Genomic DNA, 23261 nt, shown 5'->3' with positions numbered 1-23261 from the left:
ACTCGACAGCGCTTCTCTGCGTACCTTTCTCTATGAAGTCATGGCGATTTTAAATAGTAGACTCCTAACTACGGAATATCTGAATGATTCATTAGGTCCAGAACCTCTCACGCCAAATCATATCTTGACAATGAAGTCCACAGTTATCTTAACGCCACCTGGACAGTTCATCAAGGAAGATCTTTATCTCCGCAAGAGATGGTGCAGAGTACAATTCTTAGCCAATGAATTCTGGACAAGGTGGAAGAAAGAGTACCTCCTAAACCTCCAACACAGACAGAAATGGAATAAAGAGAGAAGAGCCGCAAGGATTAATGACATTGTCATCTTGCAAGATGATATTGTACCACGCAACCAGTGGAAATTGGCAAACGTTACAGAAGTGTACCCGGGACAGGATGGCCGGGTGAGAAGATTCAAGTTACTGATTAGTTACTCAACCCTGGATGAGAGAGGTAAACGCATCACCAAACTCACCTATCTGGAGAGGCCCTGTCGTGGAAAATCGGTTCAAATACGCCGCTTTCCAGAACTTTGTGAAATCAATAGGCTTTTAATATAAAAGTATCGCAAGCCGGAGTGGTCCGCGGAACACACACTTTTTCAGAGCACCCGCTCTGATTTTATACACATACAACATCAGTCCATCCCACATGCAAATGCAGTTACATCCCAATCCGTACATCCTGCTTGTTCAGCCCAATAACGCCCATATCTGCTTTCCGTCAGATTATAATGATGACAAGACCCTTGCTTTGACCTAAAAATAATATACGTCCCTCTATCCTATGGCCTATGCTTTGACCCTGTAATTAACATATTACATTCAACTCCATGTGTTCCTTTGTATGTGTGTATTTTATCTCGTATCAGCAGACTGTGTGTCTCCTCTAGTTTTAGTGTGTCCAGCTGTCCTGGAGCCCATGTGTCGCCTTCTCTTCATGTGGTTGTCTAAGATCAGCAGACTATGTGTCTGCATTTTTAGTGTTTCCAGCTGTCCTATACATTTATGGCCTCCTCTGGTCTCCTCTCCTATTGTAACGGCGTTCGTCTGTTGAATGAAGAGAGTCAGACCGAAATGCAGCGTGTAGGTTACTCATGACTTTAATGAAAGTACCGCGGTACATGAAATAACTGAACTAAATACAAAAACAACAAACGGAAAATGAAACCTATTACAGCCTATCTGGTGAACACTACACATAGACAGGAACAAACACCCACAAAATACAACGCGAACTCAGGCTACCTAAATACGGTTCCCAATCAGAGACAACGACAAGCACCTGACTCTGATTGAGAATCGCCTCAGGCAGCCAAGCCTAACTAGACACACCCCTAATCAGCCGCGATCCCAAATATTACAAACCCCAATGCGAAACTCAACATATAAACCCATGTCACACCCTGGCCTACCCAAACATATAACAAAAACACAAAATACAATGACCAAGGCGTGACAGAACCCCTCCCCCCCCTAAGGTGCGGACTCCCGGACGCACCTCAAGAGCATAGGGAGGATCCGGGTGGGCATCTGTCCATGGTGGCGGTTCTGGCTCGGGACGTGGACCCCACTCCATTAATGTCCTAGTTCCTCCCCTTAGCGTCCTAGGATCATCCACCTTCTCCGCCGACCATGGCCTAATAGTCCTCACCCAGATCCCCACATAACTGAGGGGCAGCTCGGGACAGAGGGGCAGCTCGGGACAGAGGGGCAGCTCGGGACAGAGGGGCAGCTCGGGACAGAGGGGCATCTCGGGACAGAGGGGCATCTCGGGACAGAGGGGCAGCTCGGGACAGAGGGGCAGCCCGGGACAGCGGGGCAGCTCGGGACCGAAGCAGCCCGGGACTGAGGGGAAGCCCGGTACTGAGGGGAAGCCCGGTACTGAGGGGAAGCCCAGTACTGAGATGAAGCTCAGGGAGGTAGTAGGCTCCGGTAAATCCTGGCTGGCTGGTGGAACTGGATGATTCAGGTTCTCTGGCCGATCTAGAAGATCTTGGCAGACTGGCACTTCTGGCAGATCCAGGCAGACTGGCGACGCTGGACCGACTGGCGGCGCTGGGCAGACTGGCGGCGCTGGGCAGACTGGTGGCACTGGGCAGACTGGTGGCGCTGGACAGACTGGCGGCGCTGGGCAGACTGGCGGCGCTGGGCAGACTGGTGGCACTGGGCAGACTGGCGGAGCTGGCGGCACTGGGCAGACTGGCGGCGTTGGGCAGACTGGGAGCACTGGGCAGACTGGGAGCACTGGCGGCGCTGGGCAGACTGGGAGCACTGGGCAGACTGGGAGCACTGGCGGCGCTGGGCAGACTGGGAGCACTGGCGGAGCTGGGCAGACTGGGAGCACTGGCGGCGCTGGGCAGACTGGGAGCACTGGCGGCGCTGGGCAGACTGGGAGCACTGGCCGCGCTGGGCAGACTGGGAGCACTGGCCGCTGGGCAGACTGGGAGCACTGGCCGCGCGGGGCAGACTGGGAGCACTGGCCGCGCGGGCAGACTGGGAGCACTGGGAGACTGGGAGCACTGGGGCAGACTGGGAGCACTGGCCACGCGGGGCAGACTGGGAGCACTGGCCGCGCGGGGCAGACTGGGAGCACTGGCCGCGCGGGGCAGACTGGGAGCACTGGCCGCGCGGGGCAGACTGGGAGCACTGGCCGCGCGGGGCAGACTGGGAGCACTGGCCGCGCTGGGCAGACTGGGAGCACTGGCCGCGCTGGGCAGACTGGAAGCACTGGCGGCGCTGGACAGACAGGAGACTCCGGATGGGCAGGAGAGGAGAAAGGCTCTGGCTGCGCTAAACAGGCGGGAGACTCCGGCAGCGCAGGAGGGGAGAAAAGCGCTGGCTGCGCTGAACAGGCGAGGCGCACTGGAGGCCTGGTGCGTGGTGCTGGAGCTGGTGGTACTGGATCGAGGACACCCACAGGAAGCCTGGTGCGGGGAGCTGCTACCGGAGGACTGGTGTGTAGGTGGCTCTGGATAGACCGGACCGTGCAGGCGCACTGGAGCTCTTGAGCACCGAGCCTGCCCAAGCTTACCTGGCTCGATGCCCACTCTATCCCGGCCAATAGGAAGGGCTGGTATGTGTCGCACCTGGCTCTGCACCCGCACTGGAAACACAGTGCGCTCCATAGCATAACACGGTGCCTGCCCGGTCTCTCTAGCCCAACTGGGAGCACAGGGAGTTTGCGCAGGTCTCCTACCTGGCATAACTATTCTCCCTTCTAGCCCCCCCCCCAATAATTTTTTGGGGCTGTTTTTCCGGCTTCCTTGCCAACCGTGTTCCTTCGTATCGTCGGCTCCTATCTCCCGCTGCCTCTGCTCTCCTTAGTGCCTCCACCTGTTCCCATGGGAGGCGATCTCTTCCGGCCAATATCTCCTCCCAAGTGTAACAACCTTTACCATCCAACACGTCTTCCCATGTCCATTCTCCGAATAATTCATCCTCCCTTTGCTGCTCCAGCTGTCGCTGCCTGTTTAAACCAGCGTTTTAGCCGGCGTGTCTTTTTCTTTGACTCGATTCGCCTGTAGCCCTCTTCGCACTGCTGAAGCGAATCCCAGGCAGGCTCCTGCACTCGCTCTGGGTCGGCCGCCCACCTGTCGATTTCCCCCCACGTCGTATACTCCATGCCTCTACCGTCCATAACGTCCTCCTTTAGCTCCTGCCAGTTTACACACTGCTCGGTCTGTGAGTGGTGGGTGTTTCTGTAACGGCGTTCGTCTGTTGAATGAAGAGAGTCAGACCGAAATGCAGCGTGTAGGTTACTCATGACTTTAATGAAAGTATCGCGGTACATGAAATAACTTAACTAAATACAAAAACAACAAACGGAACGTGAAACCTATTACAGCCTATCTGTTGAACACTACACAGAGACAGGAACAAACACCCACAAAATACAACGAGAACTCAGGCTACCTAAATACGGTTCCCAATCAGAGACAACGACAAGCACCTGACTCTGATTGAGAATCGCCTCAGGCAGCCAAGCCTAACTAGACACACCCCTAATCAGCCGCGATCCCAAATATTACAAACCCCAATGCGAAACACAACATATAAACCCATGTCACACCTTGGCCTACCCAAACATATAACAAAAACACAAAATACAATGACCAAGGCGTGACACCTATACAATAGACAATGTATTTTATCAGAATGGGAAATGAACTCTATAAGTGTATCTCTCTCTTGTGTTACAGTATTTATGTTCCTCCATATATGTACATAATTTCTCCCATAGCCCGCCCATAAGACAGTCACCCTCCTGGAAGCCGATCAAGAAACATGCAGACCCCTTTCACAGAAATCACCGGTGATTGGTGGGAGTGTAACTGACAGTTAACCTGTAAGTCTATGTCGTTGTTTGAATTGTTTACGTGTCCGCTGTGTGGGGAAATGATAAGACAAGCGGAACTACATAGCTAATACTGTTGTAACAGGGATCCTTATTGTAGCAACACACTTTTGGAGGGAAGGCAATCCCGCACTGTGTTAGTTAAGTTTTCATGTCATCGGGTGTAGTTCATAAAGGTTGAAGCGTGTATGTTAGGATGGTAACGTTATAATAATTAAGGATGAAGTGTGAATTAATGCCAGGAATAATACATGTGAGGTTTGATTCCTCCCTTCTGTAAAAAGCAGCCAATGAGGTATTTTACCATTATTCATGTGTTTAATCTGATACTGATATAGCACCGGCTAAACTATTTATGTATGTAAGCACTTCAGAGTTATACCAAGCTAATATGTCACTCGTCAGATAAGGAGAATGTAAGAGTGTGCTTAATTGTATTTTTCATTTACTTTATAGTTCCCACGGAAGGTGATAATTCTGACTAAATCTACAGAATAAAGCGGCCAGTTCAAATCAAGGAGCGGTTGTGCTCGTGGTTACTGGAGGGAGCTACAGTACTCCCTTCACAAAACAGCGCAAACCTGCACTAACCAGAATAGAAACAGGAGTGGGAGGCCCCGGTGCACAACTGAGCAAGAGGACAAGTACAGTACATTAGAGTATATAGTTTGAGAAACAGACACCTCACAAGTCCTCAACTGGCAAATTCATTAAATAGTACCCGCAAAACACCAGTCTCAACAGTGAAGAGGCGACTCCGGGATGCTGGCCTTCTAGGCAGAGTTCTTCTGTCCAGTGTCTGTGTTCTTTTTCCCATCTTAATCTTTTCTTTTTATTGGCCAGTCTGAGATATGGCTTTTCCTTTGAAACTGTGCCTAGAAGGACAGCATCCCGGAGTGGGGTCAAATTGCCATAGATAAAATGCAATTGTGTTCGTTGTCCGTAGCTTATCCCGCCCATACCATAACCCCACAGCCACCATGGGCAGTCGGTTCACAACGTTAACATCAGCAAACCACTCGCCCACACAACGCCTTACTCATGGTCTGTGGTTGTGGGGCCGGATGGATGCGGCTTATGGTAGAGAAATTAACATTCAATTCTCTGGCAACAGCTCTGGTGGACATTCTTGCAGTCAGCATGCCAATTGCACTCCTTCAAAACTTGAGATATCTGTGGCATTGTGTTGTGTGACCTTTCATTGTCCCCAGCACAAGGTGTACCTGTGTAATGATCATGCTGTTTAATCAGCTTCTTGATATGCCACAGCTGTCAAGTGGATGGATTATCTTGGCAAAGGAGAAATGCTCACTAACAGGGATGTAAACAAATTTGTGCACAAAGTTTGATAGAAATAAGCTTTTCGTTCGTATGGAAAATGTCTGGGATCTTTTATTTCTGCTCATGAAACATGGAACCAACACTTTACATGATCCGTTTATGTTGTTATTCAGTGGAGATGGAAAACACATCCTAAGAAAGGAGGAAGGAGAAGAGATGAGGAGACGAATCCACTTCAGACTATTTAGCTGCGCCCCTAGGCTCTGGCAAGATGACCAACCATGTGACCCAATTAGCTAATTAATTACCTCAATCACAGCACCACCCCCATATAAAAGTGCCAGAGAACATGCTACTTATCAACTGTTGTTTTGACTAGGATACTGTCAGTACGTGATAGTTGATGTTGTGTCAACTAGCAGGTGTAGTTTAATAGCTGTTCCTGGCTAGGGTTAGACACTTCTACGGAGCAATGGCTTTTGGGTGTTGGATGGGGTAAGTTTGGTGGTGGGCTTAAATGTTTTGAATAAGTGTTTTGATGCTGGCAACCTTTATTGACCTGTGCTATTGTTTTTCTTACAGAGTATTTGTACTCCTGTCTGTATGGCCTAGTGTAAGATGTTCTGACCTTCCAAGAGGTAAGAAACTTAAATTGAGTCAGCTTAGCCTTTATACAAGCTGTAGAACACTTGTTTGAATTGTTGGTCAGAATCTTTTAGTTTCCACCCTTCAGATTCTCACCTTGTGTGTCTATATAGGGGCCATTGAGACTGCATGCCGGGATCGATACCTGTTGGTAACAACCCAACTCTCATTTGCTGGGAACGAACCTCGCTTTGAAGCGGTTGGTAAGTAGGCTTTTAACGTTAAGTCTGCTGCAAAATGGGTCTGAAACCAGGTTTGGTCAGCTCATGAACTTGGCATCTTAACATGTCTTGGCCAGGGTTTGGTAGCTGGTGCTGACAAGTCTCTCCCTGCAGTATATTTCAGTCTCTCTGTGCCTGTTGGACCACTTAAGAATAAACTGATTTTTATTTAGTATTGGACTTGAGCATATTCAAATCATTTGATATGACCCAGTTCTTTACCCCTATCTAGATTCTGATGGCGTTCACCCCATCACTAAGCAGTATGGGTCAGAGTGTGGCTACATGTTCAGTATCCTCCCTCTGCCTGGCCTTGCTGAACTCAGAGCCTCCTACTTCTCCTGCCACACTGACAACCAGGTTCATATATTTTCTGTGCATTGTGGTCTTTTAAAAGCCACAACCCATGGGCACACTGGTTAAATCAACATTTCAATTACATTGAACCAATGTGGAGTAGCCATTGAGTTGATATCTGTGCCCATGGGAAGGGCTTTTAAACTATATTTTCTAGTTAAATTACTACCAGGTATCTCAGTTGAAGGTCTTGTTTTTGTATCTTAGGATGATGAGGTGTTCACTTTTAGCTTTAACTTGATCACAATTGATGTGAATGGAGTGGAAGCCACCTACTCTGTGAATGCAACCTGCCCCCTCCCTCTACCCTGGTCCCCCAGAGAAGTCAGCTGTGAGGAGAACTATATGGAGGTACTTATGCATGGATCTAGACTGTATCAGGGCTCGTGGAGGTGGGCTTGTGTATTTTTATAGGAGAGTGTTATGTTACCCTGTAGGTGTCAATGAGGAGTGACGTTTCTTGTCTGTCTGGTACAACGGATGCCTGGACTGCTGCCCTTGCTAAAGTAAGCTAAAGGCTATTTGGCAAATTGTCAATTAGATGAGCTCCACCAGTTTGTCCCCAATACCACCATGCATGCCCTGTCTCTTGTTCCCCATCAGGCCCACAGCTCTGCCACGTCTACCTGGCAGGTGATGTTCCAGCAGGAGGGGCAGCAGCTGATTCCCATGTCATTCTCAGAGGCTCGGGAGCTGGGCTACGTGTTCCACCTCACCCAGGGGAGACTGGTGTTCCGCTCACCCTACACACCACGGTCTGTTATGGGGTCTGTCTCCATGGTGAGGATTTAAATGTCATGTTCAATGGCTTCCTTTATCTTGGTTGTCTTCAGGCTTGCTTAATTTGACATTAACGACCTAGACTGGTGGCTGTAATCCAAGAGGGTCTTACATTGCGTAATGTTTAAAACCAGGGTTATGCAGGATGGGAAGGAAGCCACTTATTTAGACTACTGAAATGCCCCTTTTGTACTATTGGCAAGTACACTTCATCCTTTATTCAATTCCAGATCAATGGTTCAGTGGTGGAGGTGGTCCATCCCATACTGTTCTCCAGGCAGAGATGGGTGGTTATGATGGTGGACTGGATTGTTGCGTGCAGCACAAGTAAGTTCCAGTGCAATATCAGGTTCCACATTATCATGGTTCAGACCTGAAGGGACTGGCTTGTCTTAAGCAATAGCGATGGCACAGTTAAGCAAATAATACTTTCACCTATGAAGTTATTTCAGATCGGTGAGATGTTTCGATCACTCAGTTGCAGAGGAAGAATTGCTCACAGGGTCTTAACACTTGTAATTTCTTTCCAGATGAAGGGATGTATGATGGGACGGGGCTGGTCTGGCAGACCCCCACGCTGCTGTCCCCGCTGGTCTCTGGCCTCTCTGGTTTGGAGAGCAGCAAGATCTCAATGGGGGTGGATGGGCAGCTCCTGGATGAGCCCATCACAGCAGAGCGAGGCTACAGCCTGGACATAAGTGACACCACTGTCCAGATCAGCATCCCTTTCAACGCTGCCGGAGGATACAGAAAAGTCAGTAGCGTACTAGACTGGCATCTCACCATTCACATGGAGACACTTACCTTGTATTCTGATGCAGAGAAGCTGCAAATGGCTTCAGTCACTCATGTCCTCTGTACACCTTGAATATTCTACTTTGTACCATATAACCTAATGGCAGATGCTTCATAACGGTTTCAACTCTTCCAGAGCTTTGTGATGGGCAACATGTACCATGAATTCTATGTGGTCCATCTCTACTATGAACAAATCTTTCTTGATGACTGTGGTGTGGAGACCAGACTCCGCCTCCACAGGCCCATGAACACACCCCTTCTGATCCAGCACCTCACCATCATTAACGGTAAGTTTTACTAACCTATCCGAAGTGGCTCTTCAGCTCCATGGTCATGATTGCTAACCCTGTTGTCCTTCTCCCACCACAGAAACAGTCCTTGAGGATCGTGTGTTTACTGTTTACCTGGGGAATCTCTCCTACGATGTTGACCTGGTGGCTGTGACGATCAATGGTCACAACTTCACCATACTAGAGGCGAATAAAAGTGGCCTCGTCATAACCATGGTCCCCCAGCCCAATAGTACCCTACATGCCTACATTCTCAGGGTACCATTTGAGGATGCTGTTGTTCACAAGCTGGTAAAGAGAAATACTTATTTTTACTCTAATGAACTGTGGTTTTCCTCAGTATTTCCTCATGGCTTCTTGATAAGGGAATTTATGTTTAATGTAATAAGATTATCTGAATGACATTAAGAGTTATGACTGAAGTATTTCACCCTAATAGTTACAGAAGCTTAGACTATGTGTTTAGACACAATACTAGAATATTGTGGGAACATTGTGTTTGTGTGATAAAGAGGAACTGACAACACATGTATTCTGCCCTTGAGTTGCGTTCCCATGCAAAACTAGACAGATAGCTAACAACTAAGTCTTCAATAAAACTCCCAAGGCGTGACTTTTCTTGAATGAATATATTGAAAACGTTTATGTTGTGAAACTGCAAAATACAGAAAATAATATACTTTAGTGTTCAATTCACACCGACATACTGTAGCTGTACATTAAACTGTAGCTGTACAAAGCACGCGCTAAGGTACCATGCATCTGGCATGATGCCAAACCATATAGCTAATTGTTAACCATATGGTAATTGCTCCTTTCATTACTCTAATAATAACAATCTATGTAGAATAACAAAGCATATTACACTAGAAACAGTAACAAAACTACAGTATTGTATATTTTACAATTCGTTTGCATGACGCATGAGCAAAGTAATACAGCTAACGACATACACAAGGCATTGCAATATGTGAGTAAATGCAACCAACATTGATATGTAAGAAACTCTATCAATAACAAGATGATCATCATTAGCTAAATGCTTGAATCGAACTTACAAACAAATGTTTTTCCAAGGCTGAAGCGTGACAAATAACTACATTGAAAGACCTGCACCGTAGCGTTTGTAGCTGCTTCTATGCGTGCAAAACAAATTCTGAACTTCCCGTTTGCGTTGTCTTTCTAAGTACCAGAAAGCGCCACTAAGGGGCAAATGACACCATTGAACACAATGTAAATCCAATTTAACCATTGTAATAAAATAATCTGTTACCTTCTAACAGGATGGCAGCACAACATGTGTTAGTACTGTGAGACCAAGGACAGGTGAAAGTCCCCCCCCCCCCCATACACTTGTAGGAGTTATATAGAAGGCTGTGCGCATGATAGGTTTCTTAGCACCTTCTCGTGAATAAAGGACTACCTTTGGCTTAAGCTGAGTCTTTTCCTATTTATAAACCCAGGGTCTTACAAACCTCGGGAATTGGTCAAAGCTTGATTGTGGTTATAATCATTGGGATAGAAAATTCTCATGACACTTGTTATTGGAAGAGATCCCAGGTTCCTCAACATTTTTCAATGTGTTTTGGGGACCTCGGCTTCACCCCTAATATGTGGATGTAAGATTTGTTTCTAAATGAGTTCATATCCATAGTACTCGCCAGAGGGGCTTCTTCAGTTCTCGTTGGCCATCAACTACACGTTGGTAATCCTGCCTCAAGAGGAGCCCTTCTACTACCTGGCCTCAGTCGTGGCTCAGTTTAATGATGTCTGTAAGTTGACTTGAACTTTATTAAGAGACCTAGGCTGGAAGTGATATTTCTCAGTCTTCCGAGCCTCCTGGTTCTGACCACTGCCTTAACGTGGACACAGCCCAGTGATCTACCACTGTTTACCCCTGTCATTTTGGCACTATTGACTAAACTATTGGGCCGATCTTTTCTTCGTCAGTTCCTCCGGTCTTCAAAGGCGTCTGCAATGAGAAAAGCATCCGTTTCCATATGGACCATAAGCCATTTGACTACCTGTGGGAGGTGGGTGTTGGCCCCTACATTCTGACCACAAATCTGGCAGCCAAGCGGGGCTACATCATGCAGAATGACAGCAAGAGTCTGACCCTGGAAGTGCCCCTCTTCTCTGTTGGCTACACTTATAAGGTGAGATGCTCATTGGTCAAGTGCTTAAATTGGCTTGTCGTTGGCTCAAGTAGGAGTTATAATTATTTAAAATGTACCTTTTGCTTTTTTCCCAGGACATCAATTTGAAGCAGTTCAACGGCTCATTTGAAATTCACTCACGACTTCCTAAGACCTTGGAGGTCAAGAGTTCCTTGGCCAAAGCTTGTCTCTTCCAGACTACTGAGGTCATAGGTAACTACTAGTGCCTCATCTTTGCCTGCAACTTAATTTATTGCCTGACTGTTTAGTGTTAATCGTTCACCTTGTTCTAGCCCAGCTCTAACAACTTTCTCTAGTGTGTTCCACTGAAGGGGTGGTGACAGTGGTTACTGATGTGACTCTGGCCATCCCTGGAGCTGAACCCAATGGAACCTTTCTCCTGGACTCCACCTGCAGGCCTCAAGAGACTGATGACACCAGGGCTCTCTTTAGCTTTGGACTCCACACCTGTGGTACCAGGGTCCAGGTATAACTGTCCAACCCATACAATTTGACTCATTCAAGTGACTGGCCCTACCAGTGACTACTTCAAATAAGTTTGTCAGCATCTAACCTGGTAACCCAGAACTCATCTGGCTTAATTTGTTCAGCTGCATGACTTAGTTCTGGTTACATTTGTCTTAGAATTTGCCCAATCCTGATGCGTCCAAATAAACGCTGGAACTACTGCTGTTATCATTGGTTCAGGCGCAGAATCGGTCCACGAGATCAGCAAGCCGCCATCTCAAACTGTCAACATACAGGCTGAATATTTAAATTAATATTCAGACATTGACTGACAGGTGTCTATATTTCTCACGAGGCCTGACAAGGGAACAGCCATTTAGGTTTTTTTGGCTTGCAACAGTTTGATATTCAATGAATCATGTTCAGGCTTGTGACATCCTCTTGTCATCTAGGTTGACCATCAGCATGTTACCTACGAAAATGATATCAACATTGAGCACAAGAGCCAATCTGTGAACGCACCAGTCAAAACCAGGGATACTGCCTCTGTGTACGTGACTTCACTGATAATCTACCTCATTGGTTGAATTAAAAATATTTACGTCAGTCATTAACTCCCACTACAGGCACTTGTGGCTTTAATGTTCAGTTCTCTTTTAGGGTGACAGTTCGGTGTGTCTATCCACTGAGTGACCTATACAAGCTGTTTGCATATTGGCGGTTTGAGGCAGACTCTCCAGGAGTTGGCACCATCTTGACTAGAGAAGCTGTAAAAAGTAAGTGTTCGGTAGTTGTGCAGCTAAAGAGGGTGGTAAAACTGCTACAGCTTTTTAAACCTGACTCTCTGTCCAATCATAGCATTTCAGCCCACCTTTCCACCCACCACCAGAAGACCGTTGACCTCCACAACTACTTCCAACACGGGCCTTAGTCCTGGGAGGGAAATGCCTGGCATCAACCCTAGGGCTAAATACGTCAAAGTCTTCAGCTGGCAAATGAACCAACCTAAAGGAACCACTTAGGCCCAGACCCCAGTCACTCTCCATACAATGGTATGAGATGGAGAGATCTGTTCTACATGTCATATTCCTAGATGAGATCTAGCTTCATTTTATTCTCTCCACAGGAACAAATGAAACCACTGACTGAATCGGGAGTGATTGCGGTGTTTTTGAATATAAATAAGTCTGGTTCTTAATAAAAAATGTCTTCCAAGCTGTACCTTGTCCTGATTGTTATGGGATGTGGCTGCATCCAGTTTGGGGATTATATCACAAGTGAGGACTTTGTTTGGTAACTAAGTTGGCTAGGTAAAGTCTTTGTGTGCGACGCATTTGAATATCTTTCATCTCAGTCACTTACGACACATGTTGGCCTTTAAGGGGTGATCAGCAATTCTAACTGTGGCCACCCTGCCACTTTTGGTCAACTGCTGCAGGATGGGGCCTGAATCTAGCACACAGATCCATAAACTGCATTTTGGCAGCAAGGTGTGACCATGTTGAGGCTAGTTTTACTAGAAATGGATTAAAGCAAGCTCGTGGCATTACGCTATATTAGTCCAAATCAATGGGTAACTACAGATGACTCCTACTCATCCTAGAACTTAAAGCCTCTGTAGACAGAACAATATAAGGCTATTGCTGCTTTTTTTACCATGCTGTTTAAATGTCTGTGAATTCAAAGGGTGTTAGAATGAGTGGCTGACCACTTGGTTATGCCTATAATTTAAGGCTCATACACTGTCGAGTTATACACATTTTACCTGGATGCTGTTAACATGTACCCCAATTTTGACCTTACACAACACACTGCATCAGCCAGTGTCAAGTTGTGTGACTGAAATGCTAAATTGTAATTCGTCCCATCAGAATGTGGCATAGGTCTAGATTACACTACGACAGTTGGCACAAGTCATATCCTGGTAGAAGTGATTCAGCCACTTAATCTTTAAAGTTGACGGTGGTCCAGCTTGTTCATTGATGGAAGTGTCATTAACAGGCTATTTCAGTGTCAGCTTAGATTTGATAATCAGAATCACATTTGACTGGTCAAATTGCTCCAGACAACTAGCCTTCAGCTAGACATCAATGCTCATCCAACAATGGTAGGCCTATAGTTTACTTTTGGGTGGAAGCATTTGATTATCCAATGGCATAGGCCTATTTTTGGATTTGTGTACACAACTATTCTCACAGCGAGCCATGTGACCGACATTTTCATAGCTCCAGGAATCGTAAGTTATATTTCCTAATTCTAAATTTAATTACAAAACAATGTAATGAAAGGTTTTGTCACATGATCGGTGAAAACGCCACGCATTCAACTCATGACTGATGGACAGCTCAAGAACTAGGGTGTCGACGTTTGATTGAACTCGTATATTTAATGTCGGCTACCTGTTTTGCATGTGTTTGTGTAAAATTGCCTCTGCTGAGAGAGTAGGCAGTTTACCCACTTTCAGACAAATATATTGTGGGTTTAGGGACTGAAAATGAACAAGTATAAATAACATTAAGTGTTGGTCACATGTTTCATGAGTTGAAATAAAAGATCCCTGAAATGTTCCATACACAACTTATTTCTCACGTTTTGTGCACAAATGTATCTTACCAGTTAGTGAGCATTTTAACTTTGCTGAGATAATCCATCCACCTGGCATGTCAAGAAGCTGATTAAACCGCTGGGGATAAAAGGCCACTAAATGGTGTAGTTTTGTCAACACAATGCCACAGATGTCTCAAGTTATGAGGGAGTGTGCAATTTGCATGATTGCAGGAATGTCCACCAGAGCTGTTGCAAGACAATTACATTTTCATGTCTCTACCATAAGCCGCGTTCAACGTCGTTTTACAGAATTTGGCAGTTCGTCCAACCGGCCTCACAACCGCAGACCACGTGTAACCACGCCAGCCGTGACCTCCGGCTTCTTCATCTGCAGGATCATCTGAGACCAGCTACCCGGACAGCTGATGAAACTGTGGGTTTAGACAACTGAAGAATTTCTGCACAAACTGTCAAATACAATCTCAGGGAAGATCATCTGTATGCTTCACCAGGGTCTTGACCTGGCTGCAGTGTGGCATTGTAACCAACTTCAGTGGGCAAATGCTCACTTTCAATGGCCACTGGCAGGCTGGAGATGTGTGCTTTACAAGGATTAATCCAGGTTTCAAATGAACCGGGCAGATGGTAGACATCTTGTGGGTGAGAGGTTTGCTGATGTCAACAGAGTGGCCATGGGGTTATGGTATGGGCAGGCATAAACTACGGACAATGAACACAATTGTATTATATCAATGGTAATTTCAATGTGCAGAGATACTGTGACGAGCTCCCGAGGCCCATTGTCGTGCCATTCATCAGCCGCCATCCCCCCGTGTTTCAGCATGCTCATGCACGGCCCAATGTCGCAAGGATCTGTAGCCAATTTATGGAAGCTGAAAATGTCCAGTTTCTTCCTTGGCCTGCATACTCACCAGACATGTCACCCATTGAGCATGTTTGGGATGCTTTGGATCGACGTGTAAGACAGCGTGTTTCAGTTCCCTCCAATATCCAGCAACTTCGCACAGCCATTGTAGAGGAGTGGGACAACATTCCACACGCCACAATCAACAGCCAGATCAACTGAGGCATATGGTGGTCACACCAGAAACTGATGGGTTTGCTGATTCACGCTCCTACTTTTTTTAAAAGGCATCTCTGAACAACAGATGGATATCTGAACTCATGTGAAATCCATAAATTAGGGCCTAATGAATTTATTTCAATGGACTGGATTCCTTATATGGGGCGGCAGGGTAGCCTAGTGGTTCGAACGTTGGACTAGTAACTGAAAGGTTGCAAGTTCCAATCCCCGAGCTGACAAGGTACAAATCTGTCCTTCTGCCCCTGAACAGGCAGTTGTAACCCACTGTTCCCTAGTAGGCGGCAGCGTAGCCTAGTGGTTAGAGTGTTGGACTAGTAACCGGAAGGTTGCGAGTTCAAACCCCCGAGCTGACAAGGTACAAATCTGTCGTTCTGCCCCTGAACAGGCAGTTAACCCACTGTTCCCAGGCCGTCATTGAAAATAAGAATATGTTCTTAACTGACTTGCCTGGTTAAATAAAGGTTAAAAAAAAAAAAAAAAAAATTAAAAGGCCCTCATTGAAAATAAGAATTTGTCTTAACTGACTTGCCTAGTTAAATAAAGGTAAAATAAAATGTTCAAAAAAAATATGAACTGTAACTCGGTAAAATCTTTGAAATCATTGCATGTTGCATTTATATTTTGGTTCAGTATAGAACCATAGATCAGTACCTCTGTGATGTGCTCACAGCTAACTTCTCTGAAGACTTGGGCAGAGGTGTTAGATATGGTGTAACTTGTCTCCACTGTTGTTAGTCATGAACAAGTTGAAGTTAAAGGTGAACACCATGTCCTCCTAAGAGGGTAGAAAAGCATTGAGCAACTTGCACCAAAGAAAATAAACAACAATGGAGATTAAAATATATATTTAAAATAAGAAAAATAAACATTTAAATGGTGTGGTTGGAAGCCCATGGGCTTATAGAAAACCACACCACAAAAAAACGATACACAATATATACACAACAGTTCAAAGACTTGTGGTCACATAGAAATGTCATTGTTTTTGAAAGAAAATCCCATTTGTTGTCCATTAAAATAACATAAAATTGATCATAAATACAGTGTAGACGTTGTAAATGACTACTGTGTCTGGAAACGGCTGATTTTTAAAGGAATATCTACATAGGCGTACAGAGGCCCATTATCAGCAACCATCACTCCTGTGTTCCAATGGCACGTCGTGTTAGCTAATCCAAGTTTATTATTTTAAAAGGCTAATTGATCATTTGAAAACCCTTTTGCAATTATGTTAGCACAGCTGAAAACTGTTTAAAAAATGCTGATTAAAGAAGCAATAAAACTGCTCTTCTTTGGACTAGTTGAGTATCTGGAGCATCAGCATTTGTGGGTTCGATTACAGGCTCAAAATGGACAGAAACAAATAACTTTCTTCTGAAACTCATCAGTCTATTCTTGTTCTGAGACATGAAGGCTATGCCATGTGAGAAATTGCCAAGAAACTGAAGATCTGGTGCAACGCTGTGCACTACTCCTTTCACAAAACAGCGCCAACTGGCACTAACCAGAATAGAAACAGGAGTGGGAGGCCCCGGTGCACAACTGAGCAAGAGGACAAGTACAGTACATTAGAGTGTATAGTTTGAGAAACAAACACCTCACAAGTCATCAACTGGCAGCTTCATTAAATAGTACCCGCAAAACACCAGTCTCAACAGTGAAGAGGCGACTCCGGGATGCTGGCCTTCTAGGCAGAGTTCTTCTGTCCAGTGTCTGTGTTCTTTTGCCCATCTTAACCTTTTATTTTTATTGGCCAGTATGAGATATGGCTTTTTCTTTGAAACTCTGCCTCTAAGGACAGCATCCCGGAGTGGGGTCAAATTGCCATAGATAAAATGCAATTGTGTTCATTGTCTGTAGTTTATGCCGCCCATACCATAACCCCACCGCCACCATGGGCAGTCGGTTCACAACGTTAACATCAGCAAACCACTCGCCCACACAATGCCTTACTCATGGTCTGTGGTTGTGAGGCCGGATGGATACGGCTTATGGTAGGGAAATGAACATTCAATTCTCTGGCAACAGCTCTGGTGGACATTCTTGCAGTCAGCATGCCAATTGCACTCTCCTTCAAAACTTGAGATATCTGTGGCATTGTGTTGTGTGACACATTTTAGAGTGGCCTTTTATTGTCCCCAGCACAAGGTGTACCTGTGTAATGATCATGCTGTTTAATCAGCTTCGTGATATACCACAGCTGTCAAGTGGATGGATTATCTTTGCAAAGGAGAAATGCTCACTAACAGGGATGTAAAAAAAAATGTGAACAAAGGTTGATAGAAATAAGCTTTTCGTTTGTTTGGAAAATGTCTGGGATCTTTTATTTCTGCTCATGAAACATGGAACCAACACTTTACATGATCCGTTTATATTGTTGTTCAGTGGAGATGGAAAACACATCCTAAGAAAGGGGGAAGGAGAAGAGATGAGGAGACGAATCCACTTCAGACTATTTAGCTGTGCCCCTAGGCTCTGGCAAGATGACCAACCATGTGACCCAATTAGCTAATTAATTACCTCAATCACAGCACCACCCCCATATAAAAGTGCCAGAAATTGAACATACTACTCATCAACTGTTGTTTTGTCTAGGATATTGTCAGTACGTGATAGTTGATGTTGTGTTAACTAGCAGGTGTAGTTTACTAGCTGTTCCTGGTTAGACACAGTTACTGCTCAGTGGCAATGGCTTTTGGGTTTTGGTTGGGGTAAGTTTGGTGGTGGGCTTAAATGTTTTGAATAAGTGTTTTGATGCCTGCAACCTTTATTGACCTGTGCTATTGTTTTTCTTACAGAGTATTTGTACTCCTGTCTGTATGGCCTAGTGTAAGATGTTCTGACCTTCCAAGAGGTAAGAAACTTAAATTGAGTCAGATGAGCCTTTATACAAGCTGGAGAACACTTGTATGAATTGTTGGTCAGAATCTTTTAGTTTCCACCCTTCAGATTCTCACCTTGTGTGTCTATATAGGGGCCATTGAGACTGCATGCCGGGATCGATACCTGTTGGTAACAACCCAACTCTCATTTGCTGGGAACGAACCTCGCTTTGAAGCGGTTGGTAAGTAGGCTTTTAACGTTAAGTCTGCTGCAAAATGGGTCTGAAACCAGGTTTGGTCAGCTCATGAACTTGGCATCTTAACATGTCTTGGCCAGGGTTTGGTAGCTGGTGCTGACAGGAAGTCTCTCCCTGCAGTATATTTCAGTCTCTCACTGTGCCTGTTGGACCACTTAAGAATAAACTGATTTTTATTTAGTATTTGACCTGAGCATATTCAAATCATTTGATATGACCCAGTTCTTTACCCCTATCCAGATGCTAATGGCGTTCACCCCATCACTAAGCAGTATGGGTCAGAGTGTGGCTACATGTTCAGTATCCTCCCTCTGCCTGGCCTTGCTGAACTCAGAGCCTCCTACTTCTCCTGCCACACTGACAACCAGGTTCATATATTTTCTGTGCATTGTAGTCTTTTCAAAGCCACAACCCATGGGCACACTGGTTAAATCAACATTTCAATTACATTGAACCAATGTGGAGTAGCCATTAGTTGCCATCTGTTCCCATTGGAGGGTTTTTAAAATATATATTTAGTTAAATTGCTACCAAATGTCTCAGTTGAAGGTCTTTCTTTTTTATCTTAGGATGATGAGGTGTTCACTTTTAGCTTTAACTTGATCACAACTGCTGCAAGTAGAGTGGAAACCACATACTCTGTGAATGCAACCTGCTTCCTCTCTCTACCTTGGTCCCCCAGAGAAGTCAGCTGTGAGGAGAACTATATGGAGGTACTGATGCATGGATCTAGACTGTATCAGGGCTCGTGGAGGTGGGCTTGTGTATTTTTATAGGAGAGTGTTATGTTACCCTGTAGGTGTCAATGAGGAGTGACGTTTCTTGTCTGTCTGGTACAACGGATGCCTGGACTGCTGCCCTTGCTAAAGTAAGCTAAAGGCTATTTGGTCAATTAGATGAGCTCCACCAGTTTGTCCCCAATACCACCATGCATGCCCTGTCTCTTGTTCCCCATCAGGCCCACAGCTCTGCCACGTCTACTTGGCAGGTGATGTTCCAGCAGGAGGGGCAGCAGCTGATTCCCATGTCATTCTCAGAGGCTCGGGAGCTGGGCTACGTGTTCCACCTCACCCAGGGGAGACTGGTGTTCCGCTCACCCTACACACCACGGTCTGTCATGGGGTCTGTCTCCATGGTGAGGATTTAAATGTCCTGTTCAATGGCTTCCTTTATCTTGGTTATCTTCAGGCTTGCTTAATTTGAAATTAACGACCTAGACTGGTGGCTGTAATCCAAGAGGGTCTTACATTGCGTAATGTTTAAAACCAGGGTTATGCAGGATGGGAAGGAAGCAACTTTTTTAGACTACTGAAATGCCCCTTATGTACTGTTGGCAAGTACACTTCATCCTTTATTCAATTCCAGATCAATGGTTCAGTGGTGGAGGTGGTCCATCCCATACTGTTCTCCAGGCAGAGATGGGTGGTTATGATGGTTGACTGGATTGTTGCGTGCAGCACTAGTAAGTTCCAGTGCAATATCAGGTTCCACATAATCAAGGATCAGATCTGATCGTCTTAAGCAATAGTGATGGCTCAGTTAAGCAAATAATACTTTCACCTATGAAGTTATTTCAGATCTGTGAGATGTTTCGATCACTCAGTTGCAGAGGAAGAATTGCTCACAGGGTCTTAACACTTGTAATTTCTTTCCAGATGAAGGGATGTATGATGGGACGGGGCTGGTCTGGCAGACCCCCACTCTGCTGTCCCCGTTGGTCTCTGGCCTCTCTGGTTTGGAGAGCATCAAGATCTCAATGGGGGTGGATGGTCAGCTCCTGGATGCGCCCATCACAACAGAGCGAGGCTACTGCCTGGACATCAGTGACACCACTGTCCAGATCAGCATCCCCTTCAATGCTGCCGGAGGATACAGAAAAGTCAGTAGCGTACTAGGCCGGCATCTGACCATTCACATGGAGACGCTTACCTTGTATTCTGATGTAGAGCAGCTGCGAATGGCTTCAGTCACTCATGTCCTCTGTACACCTTTAATATTCTACTTTGCAACATATAACCGAATGGCAGATGCTTCATAAATGTTTCAACTCTTCCAGAGCTTTGTGATGGACAACATGTACCATGAGTTCTATGTGGTCCGTCTCTACTATGAACAAATATTTATTGATGACTGTGGTGTGGAGACCAGACTCCGCCTCCACAGGCCCATGAACACACCTCTTCTGATCCAGCACCTCTCCATCATTAACCGTAAGTTCTACTAACTTATCCGAAGTGGATCTTCAGCTCCATGGTCATGATTGCTAATGACACTGTTGTCCTTCTCCCACCACAGAAACAGTCCTTGAGGATCGTGTGTTTACTGTTTACCTGGGGAACCTCTACTACGATGTTGAACTGGTGGCTGTGACTGTCAATGGTCACAACTTCACCATACTAGAGGCGAATGGAAGTGGTCTTGTCATAACCAAGGTCCCCCAGCCCAATAGTAACCTTCATGCCTACATTCTCAGGCTGCCATTTGAGGATGCTGCTGTTCACAAGCTGGTAAAGAGAAATTTATATGTTTACTCTTTAATGAACTACTGTGGTTTTTCTCAGTATTTCCTCGTGACTTTCATTGGAGGATATCCAAGGTTCCTCCCCTTAACTTTCTCCAATGGGTTTTGGGGACCTGAGATTCACCCCTAGTTTGTGGATATAAGATTTTGCTTCTCAATGAGTGTTCATATCCATAGTACTCTCCAGAGGGGCTTCTTCAGTTCTCGATGGACATCAACTACACGTTGGTCATCATGCCTCACGAGGAGCCTTACTACTACCTGGCCTCAGTCGTGGCTCAGTTCAATGATGTCTGTAAGTTGACTTGAACTATAAGAGACCTGGGATGGAATTATATTTCTCAAGATTGTCTTCCGAGCCTTCAGGTTCTGACCACTGCCTAACGTGGACGCAGCCCAGCGATCTACCACTGTTTACCCCTGATGTCATTTTGGCACTATTGACTAAACTATTGGGCCGATCTTTTCTTCGTCAGTTCCTCCGGTCTTCAAAGGCGTCTGCAATGAGAAAAGCATCAGTTTCCAGATGGTCCATAAGCCATTTGACTACCTGTGGGAGGTGGGTGTTGGCCCTTACATTCTGAACTCAAATCTGGCAGCCAAGCGGGGCTACATCATGCAGAATGACAGCAAGAGTCTGACCCTGGAAGTGCCCCTCTTCTCTGTTGGCTACACTTATAAGGTGAGGTGCTTAAATTGGCTTGTCGATGGCTCAAGTAGGAGTTATAATTATTTGAAATGTACCTGCTGTTTTTTTTCCCAGGACATCAATTTGAAGCAGTTCTACGGCTTATTTGAAATTCACTCACGACTTCCTAAGACCTTGGAGGTCAAGAGTTCCTTGGCCAAAGCTTGTCTCTTCCAGACTACTGAGGTCATAGGTAACTACTAGTGCCTCATCTTTGCCTGCAACTTAATTTATTGCCTGACTGTTTAGTGTTGATCATTCACCTTGTTCTAGCCCAGCTCTAACACAACTTTCTCTAGTGTGTTCCACTGAAGGGGTGGTGACAGTGGTTACTGATGTGACTCTGGCCATCCCTGGAGCTGAACCCAATGGAACCTTTCTCCTGGACTCCACCTGCAGGCCTCAAGAGACTGATGACACCAGGGCTGTCTTTAGCTTTGGACTCCACACATGTGGTACCAGGGTCCAGGTATAACTGTCCAACCCATACAATTTGAATCATTCAAATGATCAAGTGACTGGCCCTACCAGTGACTACTTCAAATAAGTTTGTCAGCATCTAACCTGGTAACCCAGAACTCATCTTGCTTAATTTGTTCAGCTGCATGACTTAGTTCTGGTTACATTTGTCTTAGAATTTGCCCAATCCTGATGCGTCCAAATAATCTGCAAAATAAACGTTGGAACTACTGCTGTTATATGTGCATCGCGTCATTGGTTCAGGCGCAGAATCGGTCCACGAGATCAGGAAGTTTAATCTCATACAGGCTGAATATTTAAATTAATATTCACTTTGACTGACAGGTGTCAGGCCTCATGAGAAATATAGACAAGGGAACAACCTGTTTTTAGCCATGGCTTGCAATAGTTTGATCATTTTAATTGAATTATGTTCAGGCTTGTGATGTCCTCTTGTCATCTAGGTTGACCATCAGCATGTTACCTATGAAAATGAGATCAATGTTGAGCACAAGAGCCAATCTGTGAACGCACCAGTCAAAACCAGGGATACTGCCTCTGTGTACGTGACTTCACTAATAATCTACTACCTCATTGGTTAAAATAAATATTCACGTCAGTCATTAACTCCCACTACAGGCACTTGTGGCTTTAATGTTCAGTTCTCTTTTTAGGGTGACAGTTCGGTGTGTCTATCCACTGAGTGACCTATACAAGCTGTTTGCATATTGGCGGTTTGAGGCAGACTCTCCAGGAGTTGGCACCATCTTGACTAGAGAAGCTGTAAAAAGTAAGTGTTCGGTAGTTGTGCAGCTAAAGAGGGTGGTAAAACTGCTACAGCTTTTTAAACCTGACTCTCTGTCCAATCATAGCATTTCAGCCCACTACCCTCACCACCAGAAGACCGTTGACCTCCACAACTACTTCCAACACAGGCCTTAGTCCTGGGAGGGAAATGCCTGGCATCAACCCTAGGGCTAAATACGTCAAAGTCTTCAGCTGGCAAATGAACCAACCTAAAGGAACCACTTAGGCCCAGACCCCAGTCACTCTCCATACAATGGTATGAGATGGAGAGATCTGTTCTACATGTCATATTCCTAGATGAGATCTAGCTTCATTTTATTCTCTCCACAGGAACAAATGAAACCACTGACTGAATTGGGAGTGATTGGTGTTTGTGAATATAATTAAGTCTGTTTCTTAATAAATGTTTCTTACACTCTGTACCTTGTCCTGATTGTTATGGGATGTGGCTGCATCCAGTTTGGGGATTATATCACAAGTGAGGACTCTGTTTGGTAACTAAGTTGGCTAGATAAATGCTTTGTGTGCGACGCTTTAATGTCACTTAAGACGCATGTTGGCCTTTAAGGGGTGATCAGCAGTTCTAACCGTGGCCACTTTCAGTTAACTGCTGCAGGATGTGGTTTGACTAATTTAAGCACTCAGCTTCATAGACTGCTTTTTGGTAGCAAGGTGTGACCATGAGATCAAAAAGAATTAAC

The 23261-nt window shown here is 45.4% G+C and overlaps 2 protein-coding genes across 6 annotated transcripts; both read left to right on the top strand.

Moving 5' to 3' along the window:
* Window positions 1-5991: 5991 nt before the first annotated feature.
* Window positions 5992-12573, top strand: LOC124014428. 4 transcript variants are annotated; one of them, XM_046329382.1, is made up of 19 exons: window positions 5992-6134; window positions 6222-6277; window positions 6398-6487; window positions 6738-6865; window positions 7070-7213; window positions 7300-7368; window positions 7466-7642; window positions 7873-7969; window positions 8173-8396; window positions 8574-8727; window positions 8810-9021; window positions 10385-10502; window positions 10681-10886; window positions 10982-11099; window positions 11204-11373; window positions 11807-11889; window positions 12015-12130; window positions 12213-12406; window positions 12481-12573. In XM_046329382.1, the coding sequence occupies exons 1-18, from the start codon at window positions 6112-6114 to the stop codon at window positions 12374-12376; spliced, it is 2349 nt and encodes a 782-aa protein (XP_046185338.1). In that variant the 5' UTR covers window positions 5992-6111; the 3' UTR covers window positions 12377-12406; window positions 12481-12573. The 4 variants fall into 4 exon arrangements, with proteins under 4 accessions (XP_046185338.1, XP_046185336.1, XP_046185340.1 ...); XM_046329380.1 differs by having other exon boundaries at window positions 11807-11904; XM_046329384.1 differs by lacking the exons at window positions 12213-12406; window positions 12481-12573 and having other exon boundaries at window positions 11304-11373.
* Window positions 12574-17585: 5012 nt separating this feature from the next.
* On the top strand, window positions 17586-22980 carry LOC124014520. 2 transcript variants are annotated; one of them, XM_046329620.1, is made up of 19 exons: window positions 17586-17717; window positions 17805-17860; window positions 17981-18070; window positions 18326-18453; window positions 18655-18798; window positions 18885-18953; window positions 19044-19220; window positions 19451-19547; window positions 19741-19964; window positions 20142-20295; window positions 20381-20592; window positions 20784-20901; window positions 21083-21288; window positions 21370-21487; window positions 21594-21763; window positions 22218-22315; window positions 22428-22543; window positions 22626-22816; window positions 22891-22980. In XM_046329620.1, the coding sequence occupies exons 1-18, from the start codon at window positions 17695-17697 to the stop codon at window positions 22784-22786; spliced, it is 2361 nt and encodes a 786-aa protein (XP_046185576.1). In that variant the 5' UTR covers window positions 17586-17694; the 3' UTR covers window positions 22787-22816; window positions 22891-22980. The 2 variants fall into 2 exon arrangements, with proteins under 2 accessions (XP_046185576.1, XP_046185578.1); XM_046329622.1 differs by having other exon boundaries at window positions 19074-19220; window positions 22626-22980.
* The last annotated feature ends 281 nt before the right edge of the window (window positions 22981-23261 follow it).

Source organism: Oncorhynchus gorbuscha, linkage group LG25 (assembly GCF_021184085.1).
Source record: "Oncorhynchus gorbuscha isolate QuinsamMale2020 ecotype Even-year linkage group LG25, OgorEven_v1.0, whole genome shotgun sequence".
In the NCBI taxonomy this organism is placed as follows: domain Eukaryota; kingdom Metazoa; phylum Chordata; class Actinopteri; order Salmoniformes; family Salmonidae; genus Oncorhynchus; species Oncorhynchus gorbuscha.
Note: the sequence above shows the minus strand (reverse complement) of the source record. Positions and strands in the feature narration are given on the sequence as shown.